The sequence below is a fragment of the Eschrichtius robustus genome, chromosome X, assembly GCF_028021215.1.
Source record: "Eschrichtius robustus isolate mEscRob2 chromosome X, mEscRob2.pri, whole genome shotgun sequence".
Classification (NCBI taxonomy): domain Eukaryota; kingdom Metazoa; phylum Chordata; class Mammalia; order Artiodactyla; family Eschrichtiidae; genus Eschrichtius; species Eschrichtius robustus.
Genome location: NC_090845.1, coordinates 74,494,878 through 74,519,388, shown reverse-complemented (window position 1 = coordinate 74,519,388; position 24,511 = coordinate 74,494,878). Strand labels below are relative to the sequence as shown.

General features: G+C 35.2%; 1 protein-coding gene across 8 annotated transcripts; it reads right to left on the bottom strand.

Annotated features, from left to right (window-relative positions):
- ZNF711 (zinc finger protein 711) lies at nt 1-24,104 on the bottom strand. Of its 8 annotated transcripts, none has more exons than XM_068533821.1 (11): nt 23,985-24,104; nt 22,100-22,227; nt 20,892-21,153; nt 20,418-20,522; nt 14,165-14,728; nt 8,482-8,637; nt 7,645-7,782; nt 5,368-5,505; nt 4,449-4,496; nt 2,885-3,028; nt 1-2,358 (listed from the first exon to the last, which is right to left on the bottom strand). In XM_068533821.1, exons 4-11 carry the CDS (start codon nt 20,494-20,496, stop codon nt 1,181-1,183), a joined length of 2,445 nt encoding a protein of 814 aa, XP_068389922.1. In that variant the 5' UTR covers nt 20,497-20,522; nt 20,892-21,153; nt 22,100-22,227; nt 23,985-24,104; the 3' UTR covers nt 1-1,180. The 8 variants fall into 8 exon arrangements, with proteins under 8 accessions (XP_068389922.1, XP_068389921.1, XP_068389924.1 ...); XM_068533820.1 differs by having other exon boundaries at nt 20,897-21,153; XM_068533823.1 differs by having other exon boundaries at nt 20,897-20,985.
- Between the last annotated feature and the right edge of the window lie 407 nt (nt 24,105-24,511).

Genomic DNA, 24,511 nt, shown 5'->3' with positions numbered 1-24,511 from the left:
ATCATATGCATTACATTTATGAACAGGATTTTCATTAAGTTTCCCTAAACCTGCTTTTTATATTAAGCGCCATGTTGATTTGCAGCATGCTAACATAAAGCATTGTTAAAGGGATGCATATTTTAAATTTATACACTGTAAACTGAATATCCACCTCCAAGCTCTATTGGCAGCATAGTGTTTTGTTAAATACCGCATAAATACTGCCTCATATTGAAAATGCATGTTAATAATATGGTATATAGATTTTAAAAATCAAAATTTTCAATAATGGCGTAAAATTGCACCTTTAAACATTAGAGCAAGTAAGACTAGAACAATCATACTTGCTATGACTGTCCTAAAAAAACCTCTAAACATAATATTTAAGAAAACTGTGTTCTCTCAATTTAATCTTTAGATCATTAAGAAATATAGTGCTAACTTTGCAACATTACTGTTGCATCCACTTTAGAAAGCCACATTTGACTCAAATATACTTCTGTCATGTATGCGACACTGAACAACAATCAACTTGAACATCAGAAAAAGGGGAACTTTAATCTTTAGACTTCAGTACAGAATGCTATATTTTAAACATCCTATCCTGTGATAAAATCTTAGCAGCTCTGAAATTCTTTTAAATAGTATTGAATTAATCTAACCTGTTTTCCAGTGAAATTTCTTTTGATTAATACACAAAACTTTTGCCATTTCTGGAATTCAATTTCCAGGTACCATATAAAGGCTCAATGACTAAGTGACTAATGGATGACTGCATTTTATTTCCCCACTTCATTTCTAAAACTGCATAAAAGTGACACTTGCTTGGGATAGCAAAGCATTGCTAAACTCCTCAATTAGATATGATCTTTTCAGAAACATCTGTCTCTAGTATGATCAGCCAAATAAAGTGGTTGTCTTTGCTCTTCCCCTCTGTAGCTGAATTATGCTTATAATACTATTAAATAGACAATAAGGTTTTCTGCAACCATTCTATGGTGCTCCTTAAATTCTTTAACTAATTTCAAAGGGCTATGAGATCCCCTCTCAATTCAAATATCTTAAGATCTTTAATAAAAAGAATGTAAATTTATGATTTAATATCAAGCTTTGTAACCAGGTGAAACAGTTCATGAAATTATCTTCCCATGTAACATGTCATATTTTCTAAATAGCTTCTTTCTTTATATTGATCTTATTACATAAGAGCCTCCTTGTGGTGCCTCATAATATGCTGATTTTTTTCTGATGGTCTTCGGAATCCCTTCTTGCAGAATTCACACCTGTGTGGATAGTCTTTTGTATGTATTGATATCACATGTCGTTTAAAGCCAGATGCATCTGTAGTGCTGTATTCACAATACTCACATTGGTAAATCTTCCTTCCAGTGTGAGTCTTCATATGCTTTTTGAGCTCATTTTGTTGTCTGAACCCTCTTTTGCACCTTTTACACTTCAATGACTGATCCTTAGTATGAACTGAAAGGATATGACCACTAAGAATAAATGGATCTGATGTTTTAAAGTCACAGTGCCTACACTGATGAATCTTCCTACCCTTATGGATATCACTATGCTTTTTGAGCTCAGAAGGACGATGGAAACCTTTATCACAGACCTCACATTTGTGAGGAAAATCCTTAGTGTGGACAGATATGATGTGCCGCTTAAGGTCACTTGAGTTGGTGCTCTTATGGTCACAATGAGGACACTGGTGTGTCTTATGTCCTTGAAACAAATCCAGATGGCGCTGAAGTTCCCTCTCATCACCAAATGCTTGGGGACAATGCTCACATTTATATGGCAAATTGTTACCATGCTTAGACTTAATGTGAGTTTTCAAATTTGATTGATCTGCACACCTGAAGACACAATACTGACATTGATATGGCTTCTCACCAGTATGGGTTCTCATATGCTTCTTGAGTTCAGAAGGATGTCGAAAGCCCTTCCCACACTCAACACAAACATGAGGAAAATTCTTGCTGTGAACAGCCAGTAAATGTCGGTTTAACAGTCCTTGTTCTGCAGTTTCATAGTCGCAGTATTTGCACTTGTGCATCTTCGGCTCCTTGTCTCTTAATATAAGTTTATTTGAACTCAATGGACTAGCCTCTCTGTATCTTCGTGTGTATTCCGTAAATTCATGGGTTTTGTCAACTTTGTTTATAAGCTTATGGCTTTCTAAGTGGTTATGGAAACTCACTTTCTTGTTAGTTGTAAAGTCACAATCTGTACACTGATATTTTTTTCTCATCAAATGATCAGGATGATTCTTCATGTGTCTTTTCAAGAATCCCCTGGATTTAAACTTTTTTGTGCAAATATGGCAAGGGTATACTGTCAGGGGCTGTCCATCAGGGCCTATTATAACAGCTAGATTTAAAAAAGCAACAAAAACAAAACAAAACAGGGAAGTTGTGAAATTTGGCCAGACTGTTTTAAACAGTTTTACCACAAAGGCGGCAAAATTAGCTGACATTCACAATGTGAGAACTATACTAGTAGAATAAAATCCCGTAAGATAAAATGCACATTGAAAGCAATTTATAATAAAGTAGCTCACTAAAAAGTAATGAGCAGCACTCTACTATAGACGATTCACCTGCCAAAATGCTATATCACATGCACTTTGTAAACTAGAAATAGGCACCCTTTATTGTTAAACCAATCTGAAAATTCTCTTTAAAAACATCATTTGGGTAAAAAGCAAACAAGCATAGTTTTATTAAGTACCAGTAGAACATTTAAAAAAAACCCAACTATTTAGATCAAACACAAGTAGGTACATGGGAGTAGGACTAACTACACTACAAACAACTGGCATATTCTTGGGTTACAAAAAATACTACTGCATTTCAAATAATTATAATATTCATCGAGTAATGTATTAATATTTTACCTGTTTGCCACTGCCTCGTTTCTCCCCTTCTCCTCTTCTTAGCTTTTTGTTTAAGTACTTTGTTTGTATTAATGCTATCACAAATTTGAAGGTATTGTGCTGCTGTACTACTTCTGTTTTCTAATGTTGAGTCCAAAGTATTTCCTGGAAAAAAAAATCGATACACCATTAAACTACATATATTTGTACTTTTTTGGTTTTGGTTAGATGAATTAGAGAAGACATGGCATTCAGTTGCCATTGCAGTACTAAATTTCACAAAGTACACCCATCTTCTCCTTCTCTCTCTTTTATACTCTTACACACACATGTGTATATGCAAATACTTTAAATACGATACCATGTGAAAGTAACTTCAAAATATCCCAATTTATTCATCCTAAAGGAACAAACTGATAAGGTGAATGAAACATAAGAAACTGAATTTTATGACCCTAAACAAAATCTTGATATCAGATCAATTTCTCATCGATGAAGGCTGATGAAATTAAAGAGATTTAGCAAAGAAATTTACACATGTCAGTTATCCAATACAATCATGGTAACTGTAATACATGACAAACAACAGATTTCTTGTATTTATGCTTTAGAATAGTTTACTTAATGTTAAAAGTGTTAAGATTGATTTTTTTAAGTGTTAAGATAAATGTGGCAGGCAATCTACGGCAATTTCAGTGGGATCAGTGTATATGGAATAAAGTACTTAATAAAATCTCAGTTCTCACAATCTCTTGTGTTATGCAATTCAGTTTAAAAGTGTAGCCCTAAGAAACTGTTTAGCTTAAATGCTATGATATATATGCCTCTCATTAATTCCCCTGAAATCTACAGTTAGAGAGTCAAATACCTCCTAAAGCTAGAAACAAAATAGACACTTTATCATAAGAAAAAGTCTCCTTGTGTAAGAAAATAAAAAGAACTATCAACCATGGAATAAATAACACTATATGAAGTGTATTAAAACTAAAAAAAAAAATTTACACTGACACATGAACTTTATGTAACAGCTATATAAATCTACTGGTTGCCATAGAAATTAAAAAAATAGTTCCATCCCAAGGAAGACATTAACAAGTGGTTGATATCATTGACAACTTTTAATTCCATGTCAGAATAATTCCTATTTTATAATTTTTTCCATAGTAACTTTTTTATGGCCCATGTAGTAAGTGGCCTGATATTTGTATCTTGAGGTAAATCTATTTTTTTAATTTTTAATTTTTATTTTTTGGCCATGCTGCGTGGCATATGGGATCTTAGTTCCCCAACCAGGGATCAAACCCGTGCCCCCTGCAGTGGAAGGGCAGAGTCTTAACCACTGGACCACCAGGGAAATCCCGAGGTAAATCTAAAATGAACTGCACTCACAGAATAACACACGCTATGTCTCTATATAAATTAATCAATTTCCCAAAGAGGTAAACTCTTCTAACTAACTAGATATGACCAGGCAAGTAAGAGTCTAACAAATGGGTCTGTACACACAAACTAATAACTCTGTATCTACCAAGCAGTACACAAAACCAGCTACTTAACTTACAACTCACATATAATGCTCTCTCACCTGATGACTGACAATCTTCATACCTTCGAGAAACTCTTCTTTCATCTCCTTAAAAAAAAAAGACGAATTAAAAACTGATAGACTGAGTATAATGATTACTAGTAGATCACATCTTAATCTACAAAATCTTACTTTGATCACCGTTCCTTGGATTAAACATTTTTTTGTTGTTGTTGAGTTCTTCCACTCCCATGGATTAGATAATATCACACACTGAAAATAAGGGCTGCTGTCAGCATCCTTCGAACTACTAACATCTAGGACAACCTTACTTTTCAAATAAAACCTGGGTAGATATTTCTGCAGAATGCCCTCAAAATTGAAGATGCTCAATAAATGACTGTTGAATGAATGAACCTTTGGAAAAACCAAGTTAAGATACATTAATGCATTTGAACAACAAAATCTTTCAAAGTAAAGAGTATACCTGGACCATCTTGTAAATTAAGTAAGAATGAGATAAAATAGAAAGGGAAAAAATAACTTGATAAATTTACCTTTCGTTACGTACTTCCTAGAAGAGCACACCTGGATTTCTGTTCCTTTTCAAAACCCCAATATCTTATTATTTGTGGTGTTAAAACATAAAATAAGTTTTTCCAAAAGGGGAAGGATCAATTTTCAAAGGATATTCCTATTTTAGAAAAATAAAACTTTTTATGGCACTCACTTATACATGTAGGATTTAAAATAAATCCTTCTGAAAAGCAAAGTGCATTAAGCAAGGTTCATTGTAAATAACACAAGATATGTGGTACAAAAATTATGTAAGTAACTAGAGATGAATCAGTCCACAGCAAAACATTTTATAGTATTAGCCAACTCATGGGGGGCATTAGCACAGCATATTTAATGACCTAAAGGCTGATCAAATAGATATTTTATGTACTTATCAGGTGAAAAAATGCCAGTGTCCTACCATATGTCGCAGCCCAGACAACAGGGACAATTGTTTTATTAACATCAGAGTCCTCAAGCTGAGTCTCAGGGAGAGAAGTTCCTTCCTCTTCCCCTACAATGACTTCCATGTAAACTTCATCTGCTATTTCAGCGCAACCTAAATTTTAGAAATAATTGCTTGTTTATAACCCCAAGTATTTAATAAATGGGTAAAAATTTCCAAACGATTATCTTTCAACTTTCAAGATTTCGATTTGGTTAATTTAAAAATTACATTAGGCACTTCGCAGGCTGGTGCCACTAGGAGACAGTAATTTATCAAAGTTCTTATCCTCCTCTTAAAACCTAGTCCTACGAAAATGACTTTTAGATTATATAAAACGTGCGCCTGAAATATATTGACTAATTTCACAGTCCACTGGGCATTAGGAATTTATAAGAAGAGTTGTATTCCATAATTCTGCCTGATAGTTCTTCAGAACTCAGAAGGCACTTCCCATAGAATCAGTACTAGAAAGTGATCCATGCTATCCCACGTGTAAATTAAATGCAGTACTGTACATGCAATGAAAAATTGTCAAAAATACTAGTAATTGAAAAAGAATTAAAAATGAAAGTAAGTAAAACCATAATATATGGTTATAATATAAAATGCTGGCGGCTCAAGGCTATGTGGACACCCATTAACAGGCAGGATTTTCAGAGACCCTACTGAAGATGAAAGCATTAAGTGAGACATTTAAAAAAACATCGGATTAGTGTAAAAGAATTTAAACCTAGAAGGTCAGTAAGTATATTTTATGTGAAATAATCCATTTGGATTTAACGTAGAAAATTGGCTTGAATTTACGCTTTTCCTTTGATTCACATCCTGGGATTTTCTACTAAATATTTTTTTCTTTTTTTGGCCGCACCGCGAGGTGCGGCATGTGGAACTTCCTCAACCAGGGCTCGAACCCACGCCCCCTGCAGTGGACGCATGGAGTCTTAACCACTGGACCACTAGGGAAGTCCCTACTCACTACTGAAAAATGTGGAAAAAATGTGGGAAAAAAGTATCCCTCTTCTCCTAGGTTTCCCTTCTTTCAATTAACCAGAAGGAAACATTGGTCTAAGTTTTGCACATCCCTATGGAATTCTGGCATCAGCTAACCTAACCTTCAGTCTCCTGACCAATGAGTAAAAAAGAAAAGAAAGAATCTAGAGCCCAAATAGAAATTAATTCTTTTTCTCTCTAACCAAATCCTCTAGACTCATTTGTTTTGACATTTTCAGCTGTGTTATATTATTCATGTTTGTTTGGGATTGGAATTCAGCTCCCTATGACTTCTAGGGGAGGAAATCTGAGGAGTGGGGATCATAGTGCAGTATAGGTAAAGCTAACTATTGTCAAGGTAATGCACTGAAGTGGAGGCTCTTGCTCTTCTAGGGCAAAACAAAGTAGTTTTTGTCTCAGCATGGCAAGAAGACAGAAAAAGCCTTAGGGAAGGGCTGCATTCCTACACTGAGGTGAGGAGAAAGTAGGAAGAAAGAAAAACATCTTCATAAGGAAATGTGTACCATGGCAGGAAAGGAAATGTGAGGAGCTTTTTTCACCCTGTGGTACTCAGCCGCAAGAAACTTTAAACAGCAACTACTTGGAGACCATCAATGGCATAATAAGTAAAAATCCTGGTGGCTTGACTTGGAAGAATACTTACTCAGCTAATCTCTCAGTGGCAGAAGGAAAACAACCAGCTAGCCCTTCTACTGCTAAATTCAGAGAGAGGTCAACAGTGCTCACTGCCATGTACAAAGATCACTGACAGCAGAGTTAGGCAGACATGAGTTCAAATCCTCTCTTCCTCGTTTAATACTGGAATGACCTTGGGCAACTGCTTAACTTCCCTGAGCACTTTCTCCTTCCATAAAACAGGGATAATACCACCTACCTCAGAGATGAATTATGAGAATTAAATGAGATATTATATATGCAGCATATTCAATAACATATACAAAGTAGATTCTCAGTAATTCCCTACATATTTGTGGGCTCTCCTAAAGTCAGGAACCATATTTTGCTGATCTCTGTATCCCTAGTATCTCAGACACAGTATTTTATGTTTGCTCATTTGAACAATACATGCATGCACGGATAGTCAAAAGGACCCTTTTCCTTTAAATTAATTATAGCGAAGGGTCAGACTTATTTTATTGAACTTTGTTCCTATGTAGTGCTTGAATATGAGATTGCTTTTTTTTTTTTAAGAATGCATGATGACTACTGATAAGTCACTACAGTGCCTTTTTTTCTTACTGATATCATCTTCTTCTTGAGAAGAATCTTTAACTGCCATGTAAACCATCTTCTCCCGCTGCATTCGGCTCTGGTCAAGCACTCCAGCTACAGAATGCCCATTGGTGTACTCACTCTCTGTGACAATTTCCGTTCCACCTTAAAAGTTAAAACATGTATCAAAATCCGTAAGTATCATGGAATAATTCTCTAAATTAATAAGAAGGATACATAAAAATATTTTCCTTTAGAAAAATATTCCCCCTCAAATATTCCAACATAAATTTCTAAGTGTCAAGAGAATTTTCTTATAAATTGCACTTTAAATTTTCAGTCATCACTAAGAAATAACAACAAATGTTAACACTTACATTACACTTGTATATGCCAAGCACTATTTAAGTCTTTTACATGTATTTACCCATTTAATCCTCACAATAGCATTATAAGGTAGTTATTACCATTATGGCCATTTTATGGATGAGGAAACTGAGGCAGAAGAAGGTTAAGTAATTCACCAAAGGCCACTCAGCTAAATGGAAGAACTAGGATTAAAATCCAAAGCACCCTTCCTCTAGCCTGCCCTTAAGTACTCATAATTTCCTACTCTAAACCAAATCCCCTCCACTCATATGTTTTGAAATTTCAACTGGAATCTTCTACTCAAGTTTAAAAGTATCTAAGATGACTTTTTCTCTATCCTTGCTTTATATTTATATATAATTTTTAAATATTCTATCCCCAAAGAAACCTTTTATAAGAGTTGCACTTTGAAGACAATATTAGAACTTAGTCTCCAGAAAAGAGAAGTTCTAATTCCTAACCATTATAGCAATAAATTAAAATTATTATTTGTACCTATTTCAACGTCATCTTCAGCCTCAGCTTTAAATATATACACTTTTATTACTTCTGAACCAAATCCATCTTCTTTAACATCTTCTTGTGAACCATCACTGCTGATTTTTAATGGTGTGTTCCCCATATGCTCTAATTTTTCCCCAACATCATCCACTGTAAAATATAAATGGGAAACTGTTTCAGTCAAAAAGTACCATTGACATTTAGTGGGTGTTAAGTACTAGTGCAATGTGAAATAATGTGTTAACCACCTACCCACTATATTCAATTAATGACCTATTATGCAACCATTAAAAGTGGTATATTTCATGAAAAAAAGTATACAAGACAGATATACTACATGATCATAATTACATAAAAGACATAATCACAGATTTCAATTTATGTATATGAAATACTCTTAACCATACAGCTTTAATTAAAGTGGTTTGGGAAAAGATTAAATAATCTTCCATTATGTTCAACATTTTAAGCTAAATCCTAACACCAAAATTAATAACAAAAATTAGAACATAAAATATATAGTACTCATGAAATAAGCTGACATAAACAATTCCCAAATTAAATAGCAGTATACTAAAACCAATTAACATATGAAATCTAGTATTTAAAAAAAGAGAAAACAGAAAACCTGAATTATTTTATAAAAAGGGCTTTTCAAAAATCATAAAAATAAAATCTTAGTAAATACTTTTAATTCCTGTTGAGTCAACGAAAGGCAAATTCAAATCAGAAATTTTGTATACTTCCAGGTTTACCATTATATGATTTGCTTCAAATCATATAGAAAATAAAGCAACAATAATTACTTACATTTTAAGTATACTTAAAAATTTGATTCTTTAAGAATAGCATTTAGTTTCAAGTGAATACTGTGCATAAACTATGCAATGAATACATTATATTCATAAAGTTTGCTCTTTGGACATAAATATTAAACAATATACTCCCCCAAAGATTATATGCCTACCATTTTTTATTTCAATGCTTGTCCTGTCCCCATAAAAACTGAAATGTAACCTAAACTGAAAATCTGCTCCTCCCTACTATATGTATCATAGTATCATATATGAAACAAAATCATGAAGGCTTGACTATATCTAAACAATTCCAGAGCTACTGAAAACAGAATAAAGTGACATTAAAAAGTTTTTAACTCAGTACTCTTAAAATATGATTCAGTAAGATCTAAATGGGTCAAAGTCTAGATTTTCTCTACCTCAGTTTCAAATTTGATACATGCAAATTCAAAAATATTCCTTTGGCCTTTCAAAATGGTGAAAACACATTTCAGAAATTCTTTTTACAATGTAAAACTACTTTAACTTTGTGATTAAATATAAATGATTCCACACTATTTAAGAGTTCAAATAGTTTATTGTCTATGAAAGAGAGTACCTAAATGATCAAAATAAACAGAAAAAAAAAATTTCATTCCATCATAAACCCTAATTCTGTCAGTATTTTTTTGGCAAATATTTTTTTCACAATGGGACAGATTAAAATGAAAGAAAAAAAGATGAGGAAGAATCTGATATTACTGGTTTTTAACAGCCTCTCTTTTAAAATATGTTGAATAAAACAATGAGATCATTAAAAAAATTAAGAGGCAAGTTAAGTCTTCAGAAAAAAAGTACTTTCTCATTCTTGGAAATAAAGACATAGGATATAAAACACTCAAAAAGTGTCCAAAATATGAATTTCTTAGGTTGCACTAACAGTAAATTAATGAAAAAAGTACTCTCATCTGATAAATACTACTTTATTACACTTCAATGGTTAAAAGTAATCACAGTTCCTCCTGGGATAAACTGAATTAAAACTGTAATTCACAAAATTAAAACTCATGAAATGAAATAGACATTTGTTTGGTCATTTCTCAAAAGTTTTGTACCATAATTTTTGCTTTAAGTGTTGAAATTACTGGTGCTATTCTGATTACATTTATACCTTTCCTCGAGGTCCACAGTTTAATGTATCCATTATTTTCTACTTAATTAGATTCCTCAGAATGAACAATTTTGAAATGTATTGAGTAATTAAACTTGTTCTGTATTTTAAGTTCATAGACGATGATAGTTATTAAATATGTTACTGTACAGTTTTAAGAGATAAACCATCAACTTCACCAAGATTTATTCTGTATCCTTTGTTATAGAAAGTACAAAGTTAACAAAGATTTAACAGGCAATCAACAGATTTTAGAAATAGATCCTGAAAGACTCTTCTTTACGCAGATAGTACTCAAAATACCCAAAATTCAAGCTTAACCTTTTTGTTATAAGGCTTACAACATTCAAGTCCCACGGTGTTGTTTCCCAACCCACATGACATCCCAGCCAGTAATAAGTGGGTAATATTATATACAACGCAGAATTCTACTGGTGCTAAATATAACATTAAAACAGTAAGTTGCGGGGGGTGGGATGAATTGGGAGATTGGGATTGACATATATACACTATGTATAAAATAGATAACTAATGAGAACCTTCTGTATAGCACAGGGAACTCTACTCAGTGCTCTGTGGTGACCTAAATGGGAAGGAAATCTAAAAAAGAGGGGATATAGGTATACGTATAACTGATTCACTCTACTGTACAGCAGAAACAAACACAACATTGTAAAGCAACTATACTCCAATAAAAATTAAAAAAAATAAAACAGTAAGGTGCATTATTTGCCAACCCTACAAAGTTTGCTATCGTTCAATATTCTTCTATAGCCCATTGGTACAATTTGATTAAAATTTCATTTTAGCAAAATGTACAGTATAATATTCCTTTTAAAAACTAAGTAGGCTTTTTACTGTACCCCTTTCATGTTACATCTACCAAAATTATATGGTGAATATGACATCAGTATAGACTATAGCTGACCCTTGAACAATGCAGGGCTTAGGGGTGCTGACTCTCCACATAGTCGAAAATCCATGTATACCTTTACAGTTGCCCCTCCGTATCCATAGTTCCGCATCTGCGGACTCAATTAACCTCAGATTATGTAATACTGTAGTATATATTTATTGAAAAATATCTTCGTATTAGTGGACCCAAACAGTTCAAACCTGTGTTGTTCAAGGGTCAACTGTATATTGATGTACCACAGGGATGCGGTGAGGCAATGTGTAATGGATCCGTATTATGCAATGATGAAACAAACAAAAATTAGTAATATTTAAATTACAAAGGTGTTCCACTCCCAGGTGTATATATCCAAGACATCTGAAAACCTATGTGCACAAAAACTTGTACATGAATGTTCAGAGCAGCATTATTCATAACAGCCAAAAAGTGGAAACAACCTAAATGTCCATCGACTGATGAACTGATAAATAAACTGTATATCCATATAATGAAATATTACTCATTAATAAAAAGGAATGAAGGACTGATGCATGCTACAACATGGATGATCCTTGAAAGCATTATACTAAGAGAAAGAAGCCAGACACAAAAGGCCATATATTATATAATTCCATTTACATGAAATGTTGAGAACCGGCAAATCTATAGAGAAAGAATTTGGATTAGTGGTTGCCTGAGGGGTGAGTGGAGTGGCGGGGGTGATTGCTCAAGGGTATGGGGGTTTCTTTTGGGGGGAAGAAAAAATTCTAGAATTGATTATGGTGATGGTGATACAATTCTGTGAATATATGAAAAACCACTGAATTGCACACCTTTAAGGAGTGAATTGTATGGCATGTGAATTGTATCTCAATAAAGCTATTATACTAAAAAAAATACAAAGGTGTTAACTTTTCTCTTTTACCCCTGAAATTGGTGAGGTTTCATGACCTCTCCCATAATGACCCTACCAATATATTTTGCTTTATACAAAATTATTTTCCTGAAAGAAATAAAAACTGATTTTATAGGTAAAAAAAATAATTTGAATGCATTATATTGGTTCATTATTAAAAGGAACCCCCTTTCTCCGGTGAAGCTTTTCATAAAGAAAATCATCACCCATAAATGTTTTGAGGGTGTTAGGTATTTTTAAAGAAAAGCACACCTGGGATAACTTTAGACAGATACAGTTATCCTATATTAATTTCCAAGTTACTGGGCACAAGTGGAAGAGCCTAACCAACTGCTAAGATAAAGAAATTGTGACATTTGGTCTGAAAGTGGAAAAAACTCAGATGCACCTCAGAGACTGAGAGAAGACAAACTCCCTACCACAAAAACTCAGCTGCTGATAAGATTTCCTTACAGGAATAGTTAGGGATTTAGGAATAAGATAACAGTCTGTTTTAAGTCCTCAATTTTACCCCTTGAGTAGTTTGAAGATATCTTGGAAAAAAAAGAGGACTTTTAAAATTACCATTGAGACATTTCAAGGCAATTTATTCTCTAACTCCTGAAAGATTCAATGGTCAACAGAAACCAAGAGGTAAAAAAATGAATTAAAGATTAAGCAATGAAGAAAAAAAAGGGAAAACTAAATAAAATAAAATAAATGAAAATGGTTAAAAAGAGTAACTAGTCCCGGGGCTTCCCTGGTGGCGCAGTGGTTGAGAATCCGCCTGCCAATGCAGGGGACACGGGCTCGAGCCCTGGTCTGGGAAGATCCCACATGCCGCAAAGCAACTAGGCCCGTGAGCCACAATTACTGAGCCTGCGCGTCTGGAGCCTGTGCTCCGCAACAAGAGAGGCCGCGACAGTGAGACGCCCGCGCACCGCGATGAAGAGTGGCCCCCACTTGCCGCAAATGGAGAAAGCCCTCGCACAGAAACGAAGACCCAACACAGCCATAAATATAAAAATTAAAAAAATAAAAAAAAAGAGTAACTAGTCCCAATTTGAATATTCTAACCATTATAAAAAGTTAGGGATCTGGGTGGCGAGAGAATGAATGATATAAAAAATATTTAATTTTTGTATATTCTATTTTCTAAAATAAAAAAATTATTTAAGTTTTAAAGGGATTTTTTTAATAAAGGAATGCCTTCAAATTTTATAAAGAATAGACCCACTTCTTCCTCAAGCTCCATCAATAGCTTATCATGAGATTTTTTATTATTGTTGCTGTTCAGGCAAACTTACCACTTAAAATGAGAATAAGATATTTCTATCTTCCTCATTCAGATAGAATGTCTTAAGGACATCGTAAAGCAGTCTGAAATAAATATGTTTAAAGTATTTTTGCATAGACTATACAGACACATATATAGACAACAGAAAACAAACACAGGCAGAACTGTAGAACACAATCTGAGTTGATTATTTACTTTTCAAGTATTTAATTCAAAAAACTAATCATATTTCTTAACATGCTATGCTTAAACTCCTAAGCAAAACTGAACTGACAACTCCAGTACCTGTCATATTAAAAAGAAAGCAGTGGTTGCATGAAATAAACTTCCCATTTTGAAATATATATATTTATCATTAAAATATTGTCACTTAATGTTCTTCTTCGAACCTTCCAAATCTGTATTTTTGTTCTAAGATATTAATATATTGCATTATTTTACTCCATTGTGGGTATAAATTTTCATAAATTAAAAACATGAACAAATTCAAAAAAGCATCTCAACACAGCTTTGAAAAAAAATTATTTTTCAAAAAGATCACCCCCGTGATTTTTATTGAATAGATCCCCATCCCAGAAAACCTGTCCATGTTATACATAAATCAGTTTCTACCAAGTAATTATGGACTTTAAGTTTCACTTACAAGATATCATTAAGTAGTCTTCAGAAGTGCTCTTGACATCATCATCATCATCATCATCATCATCATCATCATCATCTTCAGTTTTAATAGTAACTGTAGAACCAGGAACACCGCCAGCTGCTTGAATCACAGTTTCTGTATCTGAATTAGTTACAAGAACCTCCTCTGATACCATTGTGGGAGAGTCAACTCCTGAAACACAGTCTTGGACCACATGTTCTAAGTGTCCATCAGGACCAGTAACAAGGTCAGCCACAAAAACCTGCTCAGGTACTCTAACAGTTTCCGTAATTAGCTCAGACGTCAAGATGTGATCACCATCATCTTCCTCTAAATCTTCTTCAATAGCAACATCAGCCTCAAGTACGGCTTCAGGAACAATTACACCTTCTGTTACTACATCAGTCTCGGTGATGATATCAGGCCCATGGACAACTTCAGCTGCGAGGCCATGATCAAGAGTTATCCCATCATCTGTGACAACATCAGAAACTAATACAGCCTCAGGAACTGAAACAACAATATGGTCTCCATCGATATGCGCAGTACCAGCCATTCCAGCCACTACAATACAAACAATTATCCAAAAAAAGTAAAGTTATTTTATTAATTAAAAGTACTGTATGTATATATCAGATGACATAAAATAGTTTTTAAATATGAAACAGTCCTGGGCAAACTATCATTTTAAAGAACCACTGACAATTTAACTGTAATAAAAATCATCACCAACCAGGAATTGGGGTGGAGATGGGTGAAGACGATGTTAGTAAAATCTAAATTAAGAACTTAAAAAGAATGTACTTTATTTTCAAGTAAAAAAAAAAAAAAGCTACAATGAGATATCACTACACACCAATTAGAGTAACTAAAATAAAAAATAATAACACCACAGGTTGGTGAGGATGCAGAGAAACTGGATCTCTCATACGTGATGGCAGCAGCCACTCTGGAAAATAATTTGCCCAGTTTCTTATAAAAAACATGCGCTTACCAATACAACTTAACAATTGTACTCTGTGGCATTTCTCCCATAGATATTAAAATATGTTTACACAAAAAGCTGTACATAAATATCCATAACAGTGCATAGTAGCTATTATTCCTAGTAGCAAAAAACAAAAACAAAAACACAACAACTCAAATGTCCTTTAGCAGGTAAATGGTTGATTAAGCCAACCCTGGCACATCCTTACTATGGAATACTACTCAGCAATAAAAAAAGGGACAAACTATTGATACATTCAACAACCTGAATCAACTGCTAGAAAATTATGCTGTGTGAAAAAAGTCAATTACCAAAGGTTACTGTACTGTATAATGTATAAATGGAATCATTTATATAACATTCTCAAAATTCTAAAACTATAGATATGGAGAACAGATTAGCAGTTGCCAAGGGTGGGGGTGTGTGTGACTATTTTGGCATAGCATATATATGGTGACGGAACCATTCTGTATCTTCATTGTGGTGGTGTCTACACAAATCTATATATGAAATAAAACTGCATAGAACTATATACACTCTCACACACACAAATGGTGAAAACTGAATGAGATCTGTAGTCCCATTAACAGTAATGTACCAATGTTAATTTCCTGCTTTTGATACTGTACTACAGTTATTATAAAGATGTCACCATTGGAGGAAGATGAGTAAAGGGTATACAGGACCCTATATACTATTTTTTCTACTTCCTGTGAGTCTAGCATTTCAAAAAATTAAAATTAAAATAAAAAGGACACACAAACATAAAAGGTTGCTAATATGTTAAATTGAGTTAATAAAATATGACAAGCTTAATACATTAGAAAATATGTATTATAAACATAAAAGTCCCTGAACTTCTTTATTTTACAAGAATTACTATATTCAAAAATGGAAAGCATCCTTTAACATCTGATTTGAGGAGAAAAAAAAACAACTCATTTTAGACAAAGATTTGGTTTATTTAAAAAACATACATACAAACTCTAAATTATATTAAATTCTAAATTAGTAAATCTGCAGGAATAAAGTTTTAAATAACGTTTTTCTTGAGTAGCACGGTAAAAACCAACTCCTACCCCCCTTGTAAATACTGTAAGAGTGTAAAATTCCTTCATGAGTAATTCTGTTACATTCTCTCTGAGGTGGTATAGTAAACAAATTAACAGAGTTTGTGGACCAGGTTACAACAAAATTACCTACATGAAATAATCCGGTACAAAGCCTTTTCTACATAATGATCACTTTCTATACAGTAATACCTGAAAGAGTACCATTTGTTATACACTGTTCACTGTTATTAACCAATTCATTATGGAAGTTTGTTAGCAAGTTAGGATGGAGACCAGTAAACATTACTAATACCCTAACACATCAAAAAATAAGGTGAGAAGGGAAAAGCTGCCTTTCAGGATTATCTTCCTTTCAACCCTTCTGTAGCCTTCTCACTATTCTCAAACTCTCACCTAAACCACCATATTACCCAAAAGGACACAGCCTCAACCTTGAAAATCTGGTAGACAAAGGGAGTATGTATAGAACAAGTGCTTTCTATTCACTTGTTACTCCACTGGCCATTTTTGGAGACAGGGAGAAGGTGAGGTTCAAATTTAGTATTCAACCAGACTGGAAATGTGGTTTTTAGCGGGGAAAAATTAAATGTTAACCCTATAAAATTCACAGTATTGCAATTCTATGTATATGAACAATGAAATTAGTATTTTATAAAATCTTTTCATAAGTTAGACTTAAAATATGGGAAATCCCATTTATTTTAGAACATTGCTGGAGAGTAGTTTGGTTCCTGAGAGTAGACACTAGGGAAGGATGGAAGGATAGAATAATGCTAGTGCTGGCTTGGGTTCAGATTAACCTGTTTGGGAGTATTCTAAGAAGAAGGAATAAGTGTTTTTCAGTTTACCTAGTCTTTACTCTAGCAGGAACTTACAGGTCAAAATAAATCAGATCTAAACCAAAAAAATCCAAACATCCTTGTTTGCCCTGAACAAAATAATTTAAGGATCTTAGACCAAGAATTGATGGGTTCCTCACAGGGTATTGGCAGATTACTCAGACCAAGATCCAAGATGTCTTTTATTAAATTTTGCTCTTTCCTCTTATCAACTCATCTGTTAGATTTCACTGACTTTCTAAACAAAGTCACTTATTTTAGCTATACTCTAGCTATATTTATTGAGTACTATGCACCAAGCAACCTAATATTTTTACATATATTATCTCATTTAAGCCTCAGAACTGTGTAATAAGGTGAGTGTTATTATCCCCATTTTAAATATGAACAAACTATGGTTTAGAGAGGTTAAATAACCTTGCTCAGATGGGAATAAAGATGCAGACCTACTAGAGAATGGACTTGAGGACACGGGGAGGGGGAAGGGTAAGCTGGGACAAAGTGAGAGAGTGGCATGGACATATATACACTACCAAATGTAAAATACATAGCTAGTGGGAAGCAGCTGCATAGCACAGACAGGGAGATCAGCTCGGTGCTTTGTGACCGCCTAGAGGGGTGGGATAGGGAGGGTGGGAGGGAGGGAGACGAAAGAGGGAAGAGATATGGAGATATATGTATATGTATAACTGATTCACTTTGTTATAAAGCAGAAACTAACACACCACTGTAAAGCAATTATACTCCAATAAAGATGTTAAAATGAATAAATAAATAAATAAATAAATAAATAACCTTGCCCAAGGTTCAAGCTGGGAACTGAACTCAATTGTTTTACTCCAGACTGGCTTGTTTTTTTAACTTGCCTAAATGAGGAGAATAGAATTTACTTATTCTAGAGAGTATTTTTTAAGGAATTTATAGGGCTAATCAAGTGAGTGACTACTAAAGGAAGAGTTTGAAAGAGAAAGAATAAGAAGACCTACCATAGAGTCACTCGTTTAAAATTTAAGGCATTTAGTAAGCAGCATTAAAGGGCATTAAAATTTATCTCACTAGGTAGCAAATTATAAATGATATGAAGATCTTTTAAAAAGTGTGAAATCAATTAGATAACCAGATAACAGTAAGAAACAAGTCATTATTTCAAGCATTCCCCTTTTTACTAAAGTTATTTAATTTAAATGTGAATACCTGGAATTTCACCAGAAAGACAGCATAAAATTTGGTATTTGTTGGGTCCGTCTTGGGCCACCATCTAAGGTTTTTTGCTACTTAAGTCCCAAAGCAATATGGACTTTTTTCAGCAATAAAATCTTAAACAACAATTAAATTCAATGGCACAGATTCCAAGGGCAACTATTATACTGAGACACGCACAAGTTATTACATAAAGCATACTACTGTAAAATTTAAACTCTGAAGTATCCTTCAAAAGAAACTGGTCCAATAAACTTCTGAATTAAATTAATAGTTCAGATTCTTAATATAGTAGCCATTTCATACCAACCAAAAACCTTACAGAATTTAGAGATCCTGTACCACACAGTGTGTTTGCTTGGCTAGCTCTACCTATGTATGCTAAACTCTTATATTTCACAAGTATAATTAATTTATGGCATTGCAGATATCTAAGTTTTGATGTTAGCAAAAATTTAAAGAGAATGTTTCTAATTTCTAATCAATTTTTGAATTTGGAAAGCTTAGTATTAGATATAATAAGGGATTAATTAAACCTCAAGACATTGAGGAGGAACAGTGGAAAGAAAGGTAAGAGGAACACCAAGCAAATATTCACCAGCACCAATCAGACATTTTTTTCACTCTTTGAAATGAATCAAGTTTTACTTGCTAATGGGCAACTTCTTCAGGAGTGAGGGGGGTTCTGGCACTTTACCAGATGCTACAGGGTAGGTAATATTTTGTATTAAATGGAGAAAATACTGTCTTTCTTCCATTTAAAAATATCTTATTTTTAAAAGGTAAAAAATTAAAGTTGAAATTTCAACCAAAACTTAATTTATCACACTGAGTTTCAAGTGTTCCAGAATTTGAAAAACTATCTCTAGCAAAGAATTCACAAAATTCTTTGTGAAATCTCTTATGCTTCAGCCTTTTGTCCTTCTTCTAGAGTTTATTCTTATTTTTTTTTTCACATAAAATCACTTCTAAGTCATCCATAATCAACACAACTCACTTCTGACTCTTTCAGCAGAATAAATCCATAATTCCTTTCTATTTCATCAACTACACAGTCATCTCGATTCCCACCATATTAAATCTTAATCTATTGCATTGCACCTTTACCATCAGACAGAAATGTCAAGGAATCAGAGAACTGGGGAGGACATTAAATGTTTTCTAGTCCAACCCCTTCATAAAAGTAAAATATGTAATTTGCCCATTTACACAGATAATTTAATAGGACTGCCAAGACTAGAATCTAGTTCTTCTGGCTCTCATTACTGTGGGCTTTACAACAGGAGACAACATAACATATTCAACCATATTATCTGAAAACAGTAGGAGCATTTTCTTAATTGAGTAAAGTATCACTTGTTGTAATCCCCCATTCCTAATTTCATCTTTAACAATTCTACAGTATCTCATGTTTCTGTTTACTTTTTGTCCCAATTTGCCATTTGTCTTCTCTACTCTCACTCTGATCTTTTCTTTAATTCTTACCACCCTATCCCTGCCTCTTACACTTCAGATACCTCTCTCTTCTATCATTCAGACTGAACCTGTCCAAATTCAGTTTCTTTGTTGACTGTCAAGGGAGTCTTATCATCTTCATCAAAATGACTACTGTTAAGAGGCTACTGAAAAACTTGGCCACAAAAGTGGGGAATTTTTTTTTTCAAAAAAAAGAAAAAGGTAATGCTATTAGTAACAACTTTCTGAGGATATGGCATCAGAATAAAATTAATCACCTAGTGCAAGATATTCCTCTATCACTATATAAGCATCTAACTTCTTTGAAATGACTGAAGTACTTCCTTTTCCAGCTTTATTAACAATGCAACTTAAAATGTATTTTATATTTTAATATTTCCTACACATGAGAACTGATGCAGGTATTTATGCAAATTGAGTTTTTCATTTCCAATGACATATTACCACTATATTCCAAGTTTCCTTACCTCAACCTTCCCACAAAATTATAAGAATGATTTTATCTAGACTACTGACACATAGCTTTACTTTAAGAAAATAAGCCCTACAAATGTATTTTCCTGGCAAAAGAACAATTTTTCATTGTAATTTCTCCCCTTCTCCAATAGATTTTTGATATTTAGTACGTTCTGACTTTTAAAAAAGAAAGAAAAAATATAACAAAGAAAATGCTTTACCAAAATCCTGCATAATCATGGTATGTGCCATTCTAGAGTCTGATGTGTGCAATCCAAGACTTCCACCACCTGAATCCATACTTAGCAAAGTTCATTCACAAATCTCTGTAAAAGAAATGGTTTTAAAAATAGTTTAAATACATTTAGGCCAAAGTCAGTTGCTTTGAGAAAATAATGCAATTGAAAATGTGCCTCTCAACCAGGTGTGCAAATCTCATTACAAAGGAAAACAAAACAAACAAACAAAAACCCTGATTAGATGCTTTATGTGACAACCATAAATAAAAGAAGGGTCAAATGGAAGTAAACCAAAGATAATGGAGAATAAGCACAGTAAGGGTGATGAGCCATAGGGAAGTGATAGAAGCAAAAGAACAAAACTGTAGCACTGAGGTTCCACTTAAAATACAGGTTATTAAATAAGAAGAAAAAAGAGAACAAGATGACAACAGACAATAGTTGGGATATTTATACATTACTAGAGGACTCAGGTGTCTAGTATTAGTGAATTTCATCCAGTGGCTCTCATCCATTTCTTCCAGACCCAGCTCAGCTCTGCAGCGTAGTTCTGCAGATAAACGTGTGTTTCACCTCTGGCTCCCGGGGTTCTACTTATAATGTAAAATGTTCTATCCCAGTTTCCCTGGAGTTCTTTGAGCCAGTAAGGACGTCTGGCCTTATTCTACTACATTCTCTTGTCTCACGGTTTTGAGGACTCATGAAACATGACTGCTTCCTAAATACAGTGGAGATAAGATCAATCACATACAAACATTTAGTAAATTGGTTCTTTCAGAATATCTTTTACTTGTAATTGTATGACTAATTTTTTCCATTAATGATTAATAAAGTCACACTAGCCTCATGCTAGTTTTGAAAGCAAGGGCTCAACCTATTTCATTTCAAATGACTTACCCTATATTTAAGATCACCAGATCGTATGGAACCTAAAGTCAGGTTCTGTAACTCAACGTATTTCTTACAACTACATGTATACTTCGCTTTCAAACATAAGATTCTAAGTAAATCAACCAAAAAGTCTGTCAATTTTATAAAACATTTCCTCATTTTTAGTTAGGGATGTTTAATAAATTGGGCTATATCACACAAAAGATGAGGTTGCATCATTAAGTTTTAGAAACTTTTAGAAAGCTGCCATGTAAGACAACTTAATCTACCCTTAAGTACCAGAGATCACTAAGATTTTTTCCCTTGTCTTAAAATTTGATAGGTGTAAAAGAGGCAGGAAAGTTTCACAGAGTAATCTTTATTAACATTTGAGTCATGTATATCAAAATCCTACAGCAGTAGGTTACTTTTCTGTATATTAAAATGATTCAAACAAAATTACTTCATGTGTGAGCAAAATTACAAATTTTTAGAAACTCTTAGCTATATTTCGCTATCTTTTTTCAAATACCACATTATTTTCTGCCTTCAAAATGAAGTCAAGAGGGGCCAAGAGAGTTCACAATAAACTACCCGGGGCTTCATAGAGATAAATTAAAATGCCATAAGGACTTATTTTTAACATTTAAAACAGTGTACTATTTCAAATTTAATTAGAGTAATTGCTTTCTTTATCACATGACTAATAGAACAATTACAGATGTCTTTAAAATGTTTTAAACACAATTTTGTTTAATTATTAAAGATAAAACATTAAGTAACTTGTTAATCACCTTAATATGAGTATCCTGAAGAAACTGTTGATTTTCTTACATATTGTAAAATAAAATCTGCAGCACTTTCTTTTTGTTATTTTTCCTTCTGAACTACGTTACTTTCTTTGGAAAAACGTTCTTTTTACCTATTGTAAAAATACATTCACAATTAGATATTTTAAAACATTTTAAACCAAATCTCTTACACAACTTAAGAATTTTTCTTCACACTTTAATGTGCAGGGTGAGATTGGAAGGGTTCATATGCTCAAAACTGCTAATCTAAAAAGCAACCGAAGGGATTGCAACAGAAACAACTACCTAAAATGGCATAAGCAACGTTATTTCACTTAGAATTCGACTACCTGATTAAACCAAAATCTTCCCTAAAGCATATTTTAATAATCACTAGCAATACCTTATTTTGGAAAGTGAAAGAGAACCAACCAAGGGCAAGCGTTACCCTTGCCAAATTCATAGAGAAAAATCTGCACTAGTGCTCAATGAAGTGTAAAAATTTTAACACAGAGTGCAACTATTACGGGAAGTATCACACTGTAAGAATAAATAAATTGGAGCACCTTCTTCCCATATAGGAAGTTTCAATAAGATCAATAATGAATGAGGTATGAGAACAGCAGTGTGTTAAGGATTCAACAGCCAATAGATAGCTAGGCTTCTCAGTCTTCTCAAGAGTGTATCTCACATCCTTATTGAATGGAGGTAACCACCAAGTACTCTTCAAGTAAACATCTTTCCATAAATATGTGGGGAGCAGAAATCAGAAAACAAAAATCAAAACAAGACAACCCCCCCCCCACACACATTTTACTCTCATTCGTCTCCTCGTCTCCTCTAAACATAGTTCACTCAGGACCTAGCTTCTCAATAATGTAAATAGGGTGAAGGACAGGAGAGAAATCCTAAGGCGGCAGAGCAAGAGAATGTGAAAGTAGTATTAGCAGAGATAGGAGACAAAGGAGCCCTGGCAAGTAGCAGTATTGCAGCTTTGGACGCAACCCTCTTCCCGCAGAAGTCTCCCTTTCCCATGATCATGCCAAGTTTCAATCATTTTGAGCAGAACGCACACATGTGCCCTCCCATATATTACCCATCTGCCTGGATCTTCAACCAAACAAGAGAACCTTCGCAGTGGAAAGTCAAGAGACCGAAGAGACAAGAATACCCTTTCCCCTCCTCCTGCACTTGGTGCAGCGGTCGCCACCGCTGCTACCCACGCCGTGCTGCCCAACCCCTCATCCTCCTCCTGCTACCTCTGCCCCGCTACACGGGAGACGGTGGCTGGGAACCAAAATGGTGGTGTTTTAACGGAGGCGACAGTTGCCGCACACGGCCCCCCACCCCCACCCCAGGCTCTGACGGCTCCCTAGCCCCTAAAATGCCCGATTCAGTGCCACCTTCTCGCAAACGCCGCCATCCCTCGCGCGTTCCAAGGTTACCATCCGCGGCAGGCGGGGGGCGGGGGCGAGGTAGGGGCAGTGCAACCGAGAGGAATATTGCGGGGGGGGGGGGGGTCGCCGAGAGAAAATGCCAGGGGGCCGCCGCATTCTTCACTTCACTGTTTTGTTTTCCGCCATTTTCCCGTCACCCTAAACCACCGACGGCCTCCACGACGGCTCTCGCCCCCGGGGGCTCTGGCCTTGGGGAAGAACGGATCGGCTGAGGGGGAAGTAATTCTCTCAATTCCTCCAGCCGCCCGCTGCTGCTGAGGAGAAACACTGTCTGCCCGAGGGGGAGGGAACGCTTAGGGACTAGACGCCACTTCCATTGTTCCCTTCGTCCTACACTACACGCTGGGTGGGAGCCTCTCCTCAACTCACGCTAACGACACTGAGCGCAGCGGACCCAAGTCCCTCTACTTTCTCCTCAGGAGTCTCCTTACCTGCAGCCGCCACCGCCAGTTGGCTTCTGACCGCGCTCCGGATTTCTGCGGGGGGCGGCAGCTGTGGATCCGTAAGCTCCTCACATTCGGGTTTCCGAGGTTCCGCAGCTCGAGCCAATCACAAGCTACTCTGCGTCTGGGAGGCGCGCCGCCTAGTCCTCCTTTATATCGCGGCTGACTTGCTGAGGTTGCATTACGTCACGCTCCCCTTGCTGCAGGGTAGGGGGCCGAGGGGGGAGCGCGCACGCGCGCGCGGTCGATCCAGAAGCCCGCGCTGGGTTTCTGCCCGGAGACCCCGCGGACTTGCAAGACGGAGCTGCGCCACCGGCCGAGACCCAGTGCGCAAGCCTCGATCTTGGCGCGACCCTGAGGAGTTTCTGTGGGAAGATTTTATGTTTTCCAGGTTTCTCAAAGGAGAGGAAGAGGGGGAGGGGGAGAATTAATATCTGAATGGCCACTCACTGAACCTCTCATAGATGTTGGATACCGTTAAAAAAAATCGGCCCTACCCTCGAGGATTTGACCAA